At 41.0% G+C, this 16,277-nt stretch overlaps 1 protein-coding gene across 1 annotated transcript in view; it reads left to right on the forward strand.

Moving 5' to 3' along the window:
* myom3 (myomesin 3) overlaps window positions 1-16,277 on the forward strand; it is a 93,788-nt gene that overhangs the window by 60,019 nt on the left and 17,492 nt on the right. The window contains exons 18-25 of the mRNA XM_015349195.2: window positions 2,861-3,048; window positions 7,239-7,365; window positions 8,491-8,678; window positions 9,839-9,953; window positions 12,477-12,633; window positions 14,282-14,388; window positions 14,497-14,541; window positions 15,749-15,885. Of these exons, the coding sequence (XP_015204681.2) occupies window positions 2,861-3,048; window positions 7,239-7,365; window positions 8,491-8,678; window positions 9,839-9,953; window positions 12,477-12,633; window positions 14,282-14,388; window positions 14,497-14,541; window positions 15,749-15,885 (1,064 nt within the window). The remainder of the gene's footprint in view (window positions 1-2,860; window positions 3,049-7,238; window positions 7,366-8,490; window positions 8,679-9,838; window positions 9,954-12,476; window positions 12,634-14,281; window positions 14,389-14,496; window positions 14,542-15,748; window positions 15,886-16,277) is intronic.

Raw genomic sequence — 16,277 nt, forward strand, 5'->3', positions numbered from 1 at the left:
GAGTCACTGTCCTGCTGGTAGGTAACTATTTTTTCCAACTTGAGGTCTTTATCAGACTGAATCAGGTTTTCCTCTAAGATTTGCTTGTACTGCCTACGTTTTCCAGTCCAAGTTAACATAATGCTGCTACCATCATACTGCACCACCCTGAACAATCGCATATATTGTTGTTACAACCAGAATTTTTATTGCATTGAAATTAATGTTTTAATTTAATTCACACACCCTACATAATAATTTAAAGGGACAAATGTATTACCTTGTCTACTAAAGTATTCACTCCCCTTTGTCAATAGTTTGTAGAAGGAACTTGTGCAGAAATGACAGCTATGTCTATACCAGCTTTAGATATTCCAGCTATACCAACTTTGATTACCAACTTTGTGGAGTGGTGTCATCTTATTCATCTCCAGCTTAACACCACCAAGACCAAAGAAATGATCTTCGAATTTCGAAGGAATAAGTCTCCGCTGAACTTAGACATTAATTGAAGGCAGAACAAAGGCAAGACAAGTAGCTCTTCAGTCTGATTACTACCACAAACAACATTACTACCACAAAGTTCACTGAAATTTCTATAAATTGACCTGTTCTATATGTTCTAAAATGAAACTGACTAGACTGTTCAGTCATTAATAACACATCAACATCATCAACACATCAACTGTTGACAAAATACTGTTAAAAACTATGGGGTTGTCTTAAACTGTGTAACATTATTGGATTCCAATTTGTCCAACAGAGGAGAAAGATTTGGCAGATTATATGAATAAGAAGAGCTTTCTTTTCATCTAGGTTTAGTAAACCAGTATAAAGCAATGGTTATCGAGATAGCTGCTAACTTGCTGAATATAAATGCACCCCTCTGCTAACATCTGTCACGGACGTCCAAAGGGACAAACCGTGGGGAGCAGGAGAGCGGAAAAAGACCCATATGCGTAGCGGCGAGACGGGAAAAAAGGCCCGGGCTCATTAGTGCAAAGAGTTCAGGAATGCCGTATAGAAACCTATGCCCTCAGGGAGCGGACGTGGGGCGCCCTGGTGCTAGGCGGGTCTCAGGACATCCGAACCTCAATGCTGAGCGAGGACAGAGTGCAAGACCCGGAAATATATAGCCCAAGGGAAAGAGAGGGACAGGAAGGACAGCAGACCGGAAACTAGGGACAGGACAGAGAAGGAGCGCCCTCTGGCTGCAGAGGGCGTGACAACATCTCTTTAAAAAAACAACTCTGGAATCTCCCTGTGGTCATTATTAACAGAAGGTGCAGAGTCAGGTAAGGCTGGCAGGAGGTTCAGCAATCCCTTTAATAAATCTTTAAAGAGCACAGTGCTGGCTCCCTGAGAATCCAGACTTTCTGCCTCTCTTTTTAATCATTAGACTCAGCTGTTCTTCCATTTTACTACATTTTCAGGAAGGCCCAATTCTTTACTGCAGCTGCCAGAATCAGAAAGGTTAAAGAATTGTTTTATGTGAGATAGGACTTTATTGCAGAAAGGACAGGTCAGCCTTCTCTCATTTTGAAAATGGTGGGGAAAAAAAGGGCGCATCTTTCTTCTTGTCCAAAAGTAATATTTAAAAAGAAGCAAAACAGCACACCAACCTTTCCTCACAGCAAAGAGCTGGAGGTTAGGTTGATGTAAAATGGTCTGACCTCTGTGGCCCTGGAGGCTGTTATTTCTAGCTCTCCATTTTCTAACGGCTTCTTCTAATTCAGGGTCACAGAAAGAGCCAAAGGAAAGGAGTCTGTCCCAGCAAGCAACGGGCACAAGTCAGGATACATCCTGGATGGGATGCCAGTCCTTTGCAGGGCCCTCACAGACACGGACATACAGTAACACACTCACACCAGGGCTAATGGTCCAGGCCAGTATGTATGTCTTTGGACTGTGGGAGGAAACCAAAGCACCAGAGAAAAACCCATGTGAGCATGGGAGAAGGTACAAACTCCACACAGACAGCACTCCAGGTCCAGAATTGAACCCAGGGACCCAACGCTGCAAGGCAGAAATACTAACCACTGCCCCACCATACTGCCCGGCTCCTGTTTCACACAACACCTATAAAGAAACTGGGGCTATTTAAAGGCAATACTGGGATGTCATGAGACGTGGAAACTTTTTTCCCCAAACGGCCCCTTATTTCTCTTTCTCAGTTGCGTACATAAGGTGTTTTTCATCCCACTATGGTAACTGCTGTTGGGAGGGAAAAAAGGAAAACAAAAAAAAATGGACACTTTAGGGAAGTTCTGATGTTACCAAACCTAGACCTGGAGAAACAGCTAAAATCCTCACTTTCTACAGACACATTAGGGCTCTTAGAGACCAAGATTATATCTGCAAACTATTAGTCTCATGAGACATTTATTAACTTTATTCAGCAACAATCTCCAGCTCCTCCTCGTTGATCCCCAGGTACTCCCAGGCCAGCTGAGAGACAGAATCCCAACAGTGTGTCTAGGCTCTGCCCCCCAGTCTCTTTTCAGTGGGCTGTGCCCGATATAATACACCACCAGCAGAAGGTCCTCACCAGATTCCTGAACCACCTCACCTGGCTCCTCTCCTCAACTCTTCTCCAAGGTCCTTTACTCCAACTTTTAACTTTGTTGAGTTTTCCTATCAGTTTTACGATTGGAAAACAGGGGGCTAATCTGAGCAGTGGCACTTGTTTTATGAATACAGCTCACGGTGAGGTGCAGCTCAGTGAGATAAGGCATGTACACAGTGCTGGAGATTGCTTTTGGAATAAAGCCGACACCGTGTGCCAAGAAGGTTCAGGAGGATTTAGATGTGTTTCTTGTTCCATGCTACAGCTAAAGGCATACTGTGCAGAATAATTTGTGTCCTCTTCTATTCCCATCAGCCCCTCCTTCCCCGCCCTTGGCTATAGCCCTGCTGAACTGTGGGAGTACGGAGATGGTGATTGGTTGGAGAGCTCCGGCCAGAAATGGTGGGAGTGCCATACAGGGCTACTTCCTGGACCAAATGGACACTTCAGAGCTGGTCTGGCATGAAGTCAATGTCAAGCCGACCTCTGAAAGGGTGTACAAGGTGCAGTATGATCGCCCCGAAATCCTGGCTCAGCACCTGCGACTTGTGCAGATAACCACCTGGAGTGATCAGTCTGTCACAAAGAACTGGCCAGTTTCACCATGTCTGGGGAGCAAAAAAATAATAATCTTTTGTCTGAATCTGTTTGATAGGCCTACCAGTCTCCAGATCCTGCTTTTATGTGACAAATGATATTGTACATTAATTTGTTGCGCTACTGTACAAGATGAGTCTCAAGTGAGGGAAGAAATAAAACATATTAAAGGCTTCCGATCTGTCAAACTATATGGAAGTCGGAGAGCCTTTCCGGTCTCAGGTGCAACAGTTAAGTCCACAGCCTGATCATTCCCCTAGGGCAGTGATCCTTTTAATTCCCCGCTGTGCTTGGGAGCAAATGAAAAGCTGGGAAATGTGCCGAGAGGCTTTTTTGTCAGACATTATATGCTGATCTGCCCAAGACTGTCGATTCGCTTTTAACACTACACTTTTTTCAGTGCTAAAAACATTTTTAAAAATCCTTTCTCAAAATATTGCAGGTGCAAGTGATCTCCATTTTCCTCTAAAAACAACTATGATTTTTTTCCACAGCAGCGAAACTATTTCGTAATAAACAAATTCATAGTATAATGCTGACAAGAACACTTCAGCCAGAAACTGCACAACGGGGGTATTATACAGTACATATATTTACTAGCAAGGTCTAAAATACACAACAAATGAAGTTCTGATATTTCTTCTGAAGTACACATTCACAAATGATCACCGAAGATATCATTAATTCACTTCTTTCAAGGGAACACATCGTGCACTACTCTTGTCTAAACCTAAATGTCACGACTGCCACAAGGCAGAATGGAAGAAGACATTGCTGCCCCTGAAGGCAGGAATGTTAGTGTCGCCTGATACTTCGTGTGCACCGCTCAACGATATGATGTCTGGAGTCGCGAAACAGTCAGATAGATCCTCGATATCGTCGCCTTGTTGTGCACTTCGCGCTTAGTGGATTACGATTCTCCGAGACAATTGTGATATTGACGTAGCACCGCTAGCAGCAGGTTCTGAACGCGAGAAATAGTGAACCTATTGACATCGATATTGATGTGATTAGGGGTTTGTACATTACTGTACCCCAACATAAAGTGCTATCCTTTTTTCCGCCCAATACATTCATCCATCCGTATTTAGTTCTTAATAATGATGACCTTTCTATAGCCTTTGCTGGTACGTTGTTACCGACACATAGTATATTATCATTAAGCGAATAGTTGTTAAGGGTTACGGTTAGTAAAGAAGAGGGTATAGAATGCGAGGGTATAGAGGTATATATAGGAAAGATGGGGTATGACACCGTTCTTGTTTATACGAGTTGCAAAAGACGTTAACCCTGTTTACTTAATTTTTAAGAGCAGTACCATTTATAAAGCTCCTCTACAACAGTGTGCAACAGCAGTCCATTAGCGAACGGGATATTGGAAGCCGTCCCTTAATCAGGACTCAAATTGAGCGGAACAGTATATAGCAGTTTCGCTTCTACCCCTTATAACTAAACAGTAAAAAAAATACATTAATGAAAATGTCTTTTTGTTGAAAACAAGCACTTTTATAATTAATGCGAGTGCCATTTCTGTTGTAGCGTGCAGAGAATGGAAAATGGGGAAAAAATCGAAATTAAAGGGGTGCTGATTATATTAGAACGGGCAGCAAAAACTCACTTTCTCAACTCACAGTATTCCTGCTCGTTTCTGACTGATACAACGGCAACTTGAAAGGCCAGACCACGATGGAAGAAGCACACATACCTCCCGATAGAATTGAAACTTGTTTCATTTAGTCCAAAAGGAAGGAGAAAATTATTTTTCTCCCTTTTAGTTCGCTCATAATAGTAGCTAGAATTATTCTGTATTCTGGTGCCGCAGCTTTTAAAGAATACTACACGTGACAAGACAGCACGCGGTTTTCTTCATATTTTTTATTCCGAATCTCATGCTTTGTTTTGTATTGCAGAAGGTGCACACATCCCTTTTTTCTACAATTCCACGTATAACTAATAACATCGTACGCCAGTCAAATATATTGCATTATTTCGTTTTTTCTGCTTCGCATTTCTTACAAACCTTTTAAACCACAGTGCCCCCTTATGGGAGACCCAGAGATAGATCTTTCATTTGCATTGTAATCAATTCCTGCTTAATGCTGAAATTAGCTGACTCCTTTTTCTAAGGATTATTCCAATTAAATTAAATTAATTAAACTTATCGATTTTCAAACGCGGGACTTGGACGCCTTTGCTCTTTTCACTATAGAGTAGACTTAAATTAATTTTCTCGATATTTTCTTTCCATTTAACAGTCAGAAGGCATACAAACCTATCAAGACTCATTAGAAGGAAAGCTGTAATGTGAACCGATAGAATTTGATTATTTCTAAAGCAAAATCTGAATTTATTAACACTCATTCTCCTTGGATCTAGTGCTCTCTACTGTCCAGTATGAGGAATAACTATCAAACTGTAAAAACTATGGTATCACATTGGAAAGGGAAATTGCAGAGGGATTATTTGAAGTGTAACATTTTATCAGCTTTATCTTTACACAACAGCAGTTAATAACTCTTAAAATAAGAAGCTTTCAATTGTTCATACCATATACAAGATATATTCCCGAATTCAATTACTCATTAGCATAATATGGCATGTCAGTGAAATTGCACGAGTATCATTAGGGCTAGTTCGGTCAAACCGAACTGAAAACATGGTTGGATTTTTGAATTGGTCTGAAAATTGGTCTAGGGTGATATCAAACACCCCCTTTTAAAGTCCTGCTGTATAAAGGCTATTACAGAGGTGTAGCCTTGGGTTTAAAATTCGTGCCCTGAGAAAAACACGCTTCCATCTCATCACTGACAAGGTTGCGGCAACAGCAGGGGTTTAATGCTTATTGCCCGCATCACAAGCGAGACATTCACTGTATGACCCAATTGGATGTATTAGGCAAATTTTGAAGCGGCGAGTGATTTGTGGAGCGAGCATTGCGAATAATCACCTGAGGGAACAAATAATTTAGAGGCGCATTTTTTTGTGAGACATATTTTGTACAATTGCGCTAACTGTGAAACATACTGCAGTCAGCGTCTCATTTGGCGAGCTGCACAGAAAATGAAACTGTATAACCATAATATCCACATGAACAGGTTTTGTGATGCACAAATGACAAGACATCATTAAACCGAACTCGCCAATGTTGCGTGTAAGTGTTCATTTAATACATGTGGAGCTCAGCTTCTCCAACTGCAAATATGTACTGTACCTTTGCTGCAGCCAATGACGGTATTACTACAGGTAGATGACAACAGATGTCGGTGTTAAAAACGGGTCCACTCAGATCGCAGCATCTGAGGTGTGAGGTTTAAATATGCCGCTTGAGTTACTGTATGTATTGTGCTGCCTGACGGCGGTTTTGTCGTCCACTAACTGATACCTGTAAATACTTGCGACTGTCTGAATTGACACATTGACTGCTGTTGCCTTCAGCAATGAACAATAGATGTGCACTGACAGTCGTGCCTATTGTGTAAGGTCATTTACATTTGCCTTATTTCCAATAGTGTAGCCTAATGAGACATAGACCCTGGTTTGCTAATACATCACATTTCTTGGAAGCTACAGGACAATCCACATGCAAGGCAATTGCCACTACGTTGGACAAAACTGTAGGTCCTTCCTAAGGAAAATACAGTACTGTATATTCTCTAACACTGGGGTAGGACAGTGTTGACAGTGTGGCAATGCATTGGCCTAAAGATTCAACTTTAAATGCTTTAAAATAATCAAACACTTCTCCACCAGAATATTTCAAGAATCATAAAGCACCATGATTTTGTATTGCTCTGTTGTGTTAGTTTGAACTACCCTATTATATTTGTGCTGGGATATTAGCAAGCATGTTTAATTATTCAGTCAAATGAAGTTTTTAATAATGCGCGGCTCACCTCTGCGCCTTTAGCAGCGTAGTAGCAGAGCGAAGAGCACAGGGGATATAATAAATGGAGACTGTAAGAGCACTGCCGAAAAATGACATTCACAGCAGCCCTTTTTCACAAAGGAGCTGCCATCTAGTGTGTTTCTCTCAGATTTAATCAGGAAGCTTTTCTGTCCACATAAAGTCTTTTGTATGTGTTTTATTCTGTTCAAGGTTTGCAGCCTGCAAGAAGGTCACTCCTACCAGTTCAGGGCTTTCGCAATGAATATTGTGGGCATTGGAAAACCTTCAGAACCCAGCAGTCCGTTCTTATGCCAGGAATGGAATATGCCTGAACCTGGTAAGGAGACAGTCTTAAATAGATATGTGCAGCTTAGAAATACACTCCAGAAGAGTCCTGGTAAGGATACAGAATTAAACAGTGATGTGTGTGTTAAAAATGTAGTCCAGAAGAGTCCTGGTATGGAGAGTGAAATACAGTATGTGTTAGAAACACAGTTCAGAAGGATTCTGGTAAGGAGACAGTAATGGTATATTGGTGCTATAACAGCAAAAGCAGTGGGCATTTGATATTTGGCTGCTACAAATCCACTTCATTCTGTGAACCTAATTAATTTGACCTGTAAAAATTGACTGAAGATCAGTAAACAAATTAACTGATCTAGTTGGGGGAATTAAGTACAGGAATGGAACCAATAGGAAACTTTCCATATTTGCCAGCTCCTTGCTAACTACAAACGGATTTCGCTTTTATGAGGTAGAGCATCTGCGGGTGAATTAAGTATGTTGTTACAAGACTGGTGGTGTTTCTGTGACACTACAGAAGGGTCACTCCCCAGATAATTTATCTCACACAGAGCAATTGTATCAGTAGGGTACTACTCTGCTTGTCATGTAAGTTGCAGTTACAGATACTTTTATGTCAACAAAATGCACAAGGAGTTTGCCAGTTGCACACAGCCATTCAATATTGTGCTTATACACAAGTTTTTCATTATGATATATACACAAACCTAAATTTGCCCTATTCTTTTAAATACATCTCATACATAAACATTGCATTGTTCAATACTTACAATGACATAGGTTGATTGTACTGATTCCGATCATAAAGACTGTGAGAAACAGAACTCCATAAAGTCTAGCATCATGAAGTCAGAATTGTTATACAGAGTGTTGGGGAAGTAATCCATTATAGTTAATCATGCAAGAGATCACTTTTTGCTTAATAAGAAGTGGTCGATTTTTTATGAGGTGCTTCTTTGGATAATATCTACATTCACCCAACATAGCTCGCTTTAACCACTGACTTGTTCAAATTATTTTCCCCCAGCTTCCTGCTAATTTTAGAAGGTAATCCCTTACTCCAGTAGTACTCAGGTATTAAATGGTAAGCAGTGTATGGAGAGAGCAGTGCTGCCACTGCCCCCTGCTGGCCGCTCTGCTGATCTGTGTGTGCCTGCAGGCTGTCCCTATGACGTGACATGCAGGGAGGTCCGGAGGGATTCCCTGGTGCTCCTGTGGGAGAAGCCATTGTACGGAGGTCACAGTCCCATCACAGGGTACATCGTGGAGATGTGCGAGGGGAGAGAGCCGGAGGCGGAGGACTGGAAAGCGGTAGTGGAAAAGCCCACTGTAGGGACCTATTTAAAGGTCAGTAAAAGATCAAAGGGAAAGGATTTTCAAAGCAATCACACCTCACCTTACAAACATAAAATCATTGGAAACACAAATGACCAGAACGGGCCGTTTGGCCCAATAATGCTCACTGATTTCTTCAAACTCACTGTTCTTTTCTGGCGCCAAGCAAAGCTTTAGAAAGAGACTTGCATTTTTGCTTCTGTCTTAATGAACTGTTCCATCCATGGATCATTTTCTGTGTGAAAAGCATTTAGGGATTCATTTAGTTCATTGCAGCAGATCCTGTTTAGTCTTGTTATTATTTTCTGGACATGTGACTGCTATATATCCCACAGTTGTAGTAGACACTTGAAGCGATGGTAGTCTACCTATAATTTCCTAAAAATAATACAGCATTCCTCATCTTTTCACTCATTTAAAGCTGGATACCACTGTTTGCTGTTTTGAAGGAGCATTTTTCCTTCAAACAGTTTTACCTGCATAGCAAAATTGGCTTCCATTTGTCCACAACTGTAAATGTTTAAAATGGCCCACAATCTATCAAGGAGCAAAGGCAGGTAGGTACATTAGATAACTGGATAGATTTTTTTTTCTCCATATTACGCAAGAATTTTGGAATGTTAGCTGTGGGCTCATTTGGAGTTTGAAAAGGATGGAATTGATCTTACGCTGGAGCAAAATGTTTTTGAAATTTATCCCAGATGTTAAACTCTTTTCTCAGTAAACCACACGAGTCTGGTAATTCAAGCTGGAGATTTCTTTATTGTAATAAAGAAAGGAGGACAGACAAAGTTAATAGGCCACACTCGTCTTTCACTCACTTTCCCAACAATAGCAACGGGCTTTTATTCTTGAAGATGAGCAAAATTTTCATACAAAAACATACATTTATGATTCGTCAGTAGCAGTTTCTTACCATATACGATGTAAACAAAAACAGAAAGTTGGCGGTTAGGTCACCCTAATCAGCTAAAAAGCTATTCCCTTTCTTGTTCCTAAACCACACATAGGATACATGAGTTACACCTCCACTTAAGAGGCCTTGAAGAAACCTTGGCCATCCGTGAGTGTACAAAACAGTAAAACAGTTTTCGAGGACCTCATTGTTAAGTTGTAACAGTCATAGGATCTTTCACATGAACTGGATCCGCTAGCTTTGACCTCTCTTGCAGGTGTCTGGACTTGACGCTGGTCGGATCTACAAGTTCCGCGTGTCAGCGGTGAACTCGGCAGGGGTCGGCCAGCCCTCTCTGCCGTCTGAGGAGATCAGAGCGGAAATCAAGCCAGGCAAGTACAGTGCTCATCTGGTAGGGCGAGCTGTGGCTGAGGATCAGGAGCTGCGCAGTCTCGAGGGACAGGTGGAGGAGAACAGCAGCTCCCTCTGAAAGGGCCTGCCATTGTTCTCATATTGTACTAACAACCCCGAGCAGCAGTTCTTAAATATTCTAGGATGGCTGTGCCATTCATTCCAAAGAGTATTGTATTTATTTACAGCAGCCACTGCAAATACTTTTGAAAGTGTAACTGTATCAGGAATGTCAGTGCCTGATGTGGTCATCACATATCTAGAGACTTCTGTAGTGATAGTCTCAAGAAGATTTAGGGTCTTCAAGACCGTGTTTTCTTCTTGTTTCCATTGAGCCCCATTTCATGCCCATGAAAATACCTCTAAAAATTAATTTTATTTTAAGAATAAAGGGTGACCCAAAATGCTGAATCTTGTCAGACGTAATTCAACTCTTCAAGGTGTCAGTTCTGTTGCATAATTTTGCATTTTGCTACAATGTAACATAGTAAGTAGAGTCTTAGCAAATAGTTTAATGTCTGTGTTGAACATTGATAACAGCCTGTAAGTATGGGTCTTCAACTTTAAGTTTAGATTTAAGAAGAAGCATTTTTTCCAAAAGTCCCAATTTACAATAGAGAATTGTCATTTTGTTGCTTTTTAAAGAGCCGATGTGATTCACCAAGCTAGGTAAAACTCTACAAAGCAATAGGAGCTTCCAAAAAGGATCAACCTGTTTAGCGATATCCAGGGAAATTATTAGTGGATTTAAGAATGTCTTGTTTCTGGCCAGGTCTGTGCTGATTTGAGAAATGTAGTAAAGTGAGAAAAGGTTTCGATAATTTTACCAATCTGTTCTGAGTTAATGAATACAGCATCATTATTGTCCTTGATCTCCTCAATAGAATCCAGTCACTTATTTTGTTTTAGACTGAGTTTAAATAAACTAACAGGATGCTCAGCATCTTTGAAGTGGAGCTGCTTTGTCATGTGTCAGGGATTCTCTGTTAATTAAAAAAATGTTTCTATAGTGGCAGATGTCCAGCCACACTCTGCAGAATTGTAGTTTTCAGCTGATAAATCCAATCTCACTTTTTGTTCATGGTAGACTCTAAAGCAATGTTTCTAATAAAGAATTTAGTCTTCTCCCATAAAGAATGCCTGGATTGATTTCAGTATTATAATATGTAACTAATCTTGATAAATCCTCAAAGCGATGCATGAAGAGGGACGAAGAAGATCATTATAATAGCTATGTTTAGTTATTCCTGGAACCGAATCAAAGTACAGAGCCAGGGTATGATCAGAAATGAGAACCGTAAGTGTATCTGTGAAGACAATGTGCTTCAGCAAGATAAAGAGATCTAGCCAATACCGTACTTTCTGTGTCTAGAAGAAAAAAATGTCAAATTATTCTAACCAGTGTTGCTGTGCTGACGAATGTAATTAAAAATCTTGTGCCAGGACCTGGAAACATCTGGCACAAGTACATTTTTGTGGAGAGATTTCCACTGCCGGGTCAAAAAAACAGACTAAAATCTATAAGCAGTGCATACAACAATCACTGTGAGAGTCTGTGTCTTTTAAAGTGCAGAAAATGTGGATTGGGTGCATAAACTTATACATTTTTCCATCACCTGACAGAAGTGATATTCACTTTTTGTCAGTTTCTGAAAACAACCGCCTTCCTAATAGTTTGACTTACAGTATATATAGTAGGTCAAAACATAATATGATCCGATGGGGGAAAAAAACAGAAGTCACCCCACAATGACATAAATGAAAGATCCTGATTGCTTGTGCACTACATATGGATACAATTTAAGAACCATGGACAAACCTATAACTATCCTGACTAGAAATATCCATCCGCACCTCTGGTGTTGATGAGTAGAGTCATTGGATATGGAAGCAAAACTCCGTATGCATTTTTTCCGGAACTTGGTAATTACTTTTCCGATTTTGTCATAAAAGGAAATTGTGCAGTATTCTTACAGTATTAAAGGTACTAATTTTAAAATGAAAAATGAAAATATTACAGGCAATATGGTAGCATAGTTAGCTTTGTTGTCTCGCAACGCAGGGACCCCGAGTTCAATTCTAGACCTGAGGGGCTGTCTGCATGAAGTTTGCATGTTCTCCTCATGTTCACATGGGTTCCCTCTGGGTGCTCCGGTTTCTTCCCACAGTTCAAGGACATGCTGGTAGCATGATTGGCCTCTCAGAAAATTGACTCTGGTGTGAGTGTGTTTGTGTCTGTGTCTATGTGTGCCGAGCAATGGACTGGCATCCCATCCAGGGTGTATCCTGCCTTGCGCCAATTGTTTGCCGGAATAGGCTCCAGCTCCACTGAGACCCTGATTTGGAAGAAGTGGTTAGAAAGTGGATGGATGAATAAATTACTGTTGTCTAAACCATTAATAAAATTGCGCAAAGTCAGCTGAATACTGACAGGAAAAACTCCACAAAACAGGATCTTCTTCTTTACTTCTGGCAGCTTCACGAGTGTTTTTGTTTCTCATCAGGAGTGAAAGATATTGAAATTGGTGTTGATGAGGATGGATTCATATTCTTGGCATTTGAGTCGCCAGAGATGAATGACTCAAGCCAGTTCATCTGGGCAAAGAATTACCGTGATGCAATAGATGCTGGAAGAGTCAAAATCGAATCCAAACATAACAGGTGAGAACGACTTAATCTACTAAAGAACTTTTGTTTAATGACAGATCAATTGTTAGGTACACACCACAGGTAACTTTTTTTTAGATTTAGAGGCAGCTTTGATACCAAAATGTTTGCTTCTTACTTTAAGTTAAAAAAAACCCTGAGACAGCACAAAGAAACAAAGAGACTGGTTTTCTGCTTCAGAGGAAATGATACCTGGTTTCTGATAATTTGATACTGGGCTTATTTTTTTGCTTCACGTGTTCTCCTTGGGCAGCACTGTGTCCCAGTGGTTAGCATTGCTGACTTGCAGCACTGGTGCCCTGGGTTCAATTCCTGGGGTGCTATATATGTGGAGTTTGCATGTTCTCCCTGTGTTCGCATGATTTTCCTCTGAGTGCCCCAGTTTAGTACTATAGTCCAAAATCATACTGGCAGGTTTATTGGCTTCTGGGAAAATTGGCCCTGGTGTGAGTGTGTGTCTTTGCATTTGACTGACATCCCATCTAAGATTTACAGTATCCTGCTTTGTGCCCATTGCTTGCCGGAATAGACTCTGGCTCCCCTGTGACCCTGAATTGGATAAAGGAGGGGTTACAAAAGGAATGGACAGATGTCCTTAGACTCAAGCCCAAGCTCATTACTTTATATAATATATTGTTGGTGAAAAGTCATGAAGTATAGCTGGAAACCAACAAAGGGCTGAGTGCCACTCAAAACCCAGAGCCAGGGATATATCTGATCTTGAAGTGAAAGAAGGCATCCCTTCTTCCACAAGTCATTGTGGAAGACGTGTACAAAAGGACAGCTAGAGCGGCCTCTGCTGGTAACAAGTAGAAGTGCACCAGGGTGGTGCTAAAACAACAAATTATTCACACTGCAATCAGGGTTGAGCATTTTTTGGGATGGGGTCTCATGCTCATTTGCAGAATCTGGAACTCATATTCTATAAGCATATGAGAAGCCTTGTGCTCCAGAGTACCCAGCCTGAACGCACCTAACATGGGGCTTGTTACAGTGATGACTTCAGAGCAGTTCAGTCCGTTTCTTCTCCTGGAGGACCAAAGTATTTTAATTTTTTATTTAAAAACAGCAGCATTGTTAACAGTAGCTGAGTTCTCGGTCCTTGAAATGACGAAGGTTGAAGCTAACTCAACTATCAGTGTCCTTAATCAAAGTTTATTCAGTTTGGAGCTCTTGAAACCGCAGGACCTTTAGAAAACCTAGCTGCAGTATACAATACCATGGTAAAAGCATTGTGAAGTGTATGAAAGCAGGGGTTCCCATTCCTGGTGCAGAAGGCCCACACACCTGCTGGTTTTCATTCCAGCAGAGCCTAATTACCTGAGCTTGCTTGATTTGAATGTTTGTTTGAGGTTTTTTCCTATTCAAAACTTTGGGATTTTATTTAGCTTATGAAATACTATAGTTAAAAGGCACCTTCCAAAATGTTTGAAAGTTGAAAATAGTCAAAAGGTTCAAATTAATCCTATTATTAAGTCAATTAAGGGTTCAGTTGTGTAAACTCTCCGAAGAGGAGGTGTCAGATTACAGATTTAGTTAATTGGCATCTAGAAGCCGGACTGAGAGTCAGAATTGTAATTCTGTGGTTCCTAAGGTTTGTGAGCATGACATATCAGTTAATCAGTTTATTTGTTTGCCTCAGATCCAGACTCATTTTCACCAATCCATCCGAGAAGGACCTGGGTTTGTACACAGTGGAAATAAGTGATATCAATGACATCTCTTCCAGCTACGCTTTTACAGAAAAAGGTAACAGCTGTTATCCCTTAGTCGGGTACAGCACAGTTATCAGGACACTACTGGTAAAGGGTACCAGCAGTGTACATGGTATGATCTGTCTTTTCCTTCTCCCCCCAGACTTGGAGAGACTTTTGAAACTTAGCTGGCAAGTAAGGAACCCGTGTAAGTGAGTTTTGAGCTTTTCTACTTAAAGGACAGAACCCACAGGTGTTTGGTCTCATGCTAGGATTTGACTGCCTGATCCTTCTCAAAGCATTGCTACTGTCTGCTAATCAGTGTATTAAGATTCCAGCACTGGAGTGAATAGATGTAGGATTAGAAATATTTTTTTTTAACTTAAACTATTCTGGAAAAGTGCTGCACCTTATATGGAGTTTAAACCATATAAGTAAATGTTTACCAAAGCACAAAGAAAGCATTTCTGATGTTTGTTTCAAATATGTATCAGAAACGTTCCAAAGGTATCTATACTTCATGTGAAAGTCTAAGAACTTAGCATATTGTATATTCTAAATATGAAGCAGGTGATGGTTTGCACCACTAAATCAGGTTTCTCAGTTGGAAGCATGCTAAAAATGTCACTTTTAATTCTGGCACATCCAACAAGACTTTCAACCAATGGATTTAAGAATCTCCTGGGCCTCCCAAGAGCTTTGCAAAGTCCCAGGTTCCATTAATCTTTGGAGACGGCCGAGCGCGATGTCTGAGCAATTGTAAGCCAGCACTACATTCCCCCTTCTGTCTGTTGCTTTCGGAGCTGAATCCTAAGCTGGGCTCTAACAAATGAAAATATAGTTCACGCAGAGTGAAATGAGGTTTGTCTTGGCCTTGTCGTTTTAACAAACAACCAAGAATCCCCTATGCAGACTTCAACAGACATTGATTAAAACCGACAGGTCTAGCTTGGCATTTCTAAGCATCACATACTACTTCTAGCCTGTAGACGCACATTAGGCTTATGAACTGTCATAGTTAATCCATAACAGGATCCGAGGAGGCGACACTTGGGAATTTTGCTTTTGTCTGTCTTGCATATTTATGGAATTTATCATAGAGCACTCCAGCATGGTTTATCTGCTTGAGCTCATTAATTTCAGTTTCAGTAAACTGCAAGAGACACAGGGCCATGTGCCTAAGGCATTCTTCCCTGAGCAGGCCATAGTCTTCCAGGCTTTTTTTTGGAAGAAGTTATAGACCAACTCCTGATGTTAGTATTAATCTTAATCAATGCAAAATAATTTAATCTTAAAGTAGCCTCCTGGAAAGACACACAAGACTGATTTTTCCCAGCTTTGTAAATGTAGTCAGCATATGGACTGCAGTGGAGAAAACTGGGCGTCCGACGCAAGCTGTTTCCTGTATTCTGCAGTGATTGGTCTGGTATCGGGCTGGGAAGTCGAGGTCTTCGAAAAGGGAGATGTCCGCCTCTGGTTGCAAGTCGAAAAGCTAAGCCCTGCCGCAGAGCTCAGACTGATCTTCAACGATCAGGAGATTACCAGCAGTCCGGTGAGTCTGTGCTTCATCAGAAGACACGACTGTTACAGTCTGTCTAACCGCAGGGGCATAGTCAACCAAGATAACACAGGACAGGAGGAAGTGTTACAAAGGTAACCAGCAGGGCAAAAACAAAGGAACTGAATGACCCAGCCTGGAAATACAGACAATGATTCCTCTACAGCTCATTGTGGGAGACCATCCTCGTAACTGAGACAGAGGTACTGTACATTTCGTTACAAGAGGTAAATTTTGCCATACAAGAAAAAAAATCTGCAAAGGAGCTTTGCAAAGTGAGCAGCATACAAACATTCCCTGAAACATTTGAGAAAGAGATGGATCTCCTGGTTGTCTAATTACCTGCTGCAGAGCTGTTTTATTCATGAGATCTGCAGGCTCTGTCT

The sequence above is a fragment of the Lepisosteus oculatus genome, chromosome 11 (genome assembly GCF_040954835.1).
Source record: "Lepisosteus oculatus isolate fLepOcu1 chromosome 11, fLepOcu1.hap2, whole genome shotgun sequence".
NCBI lineage: Eukaryota > Metazoa > Chordata > Actinopteri > Semionotiformes > Lepisosteidae > Lepisosteus > Lepisosteus oculatus.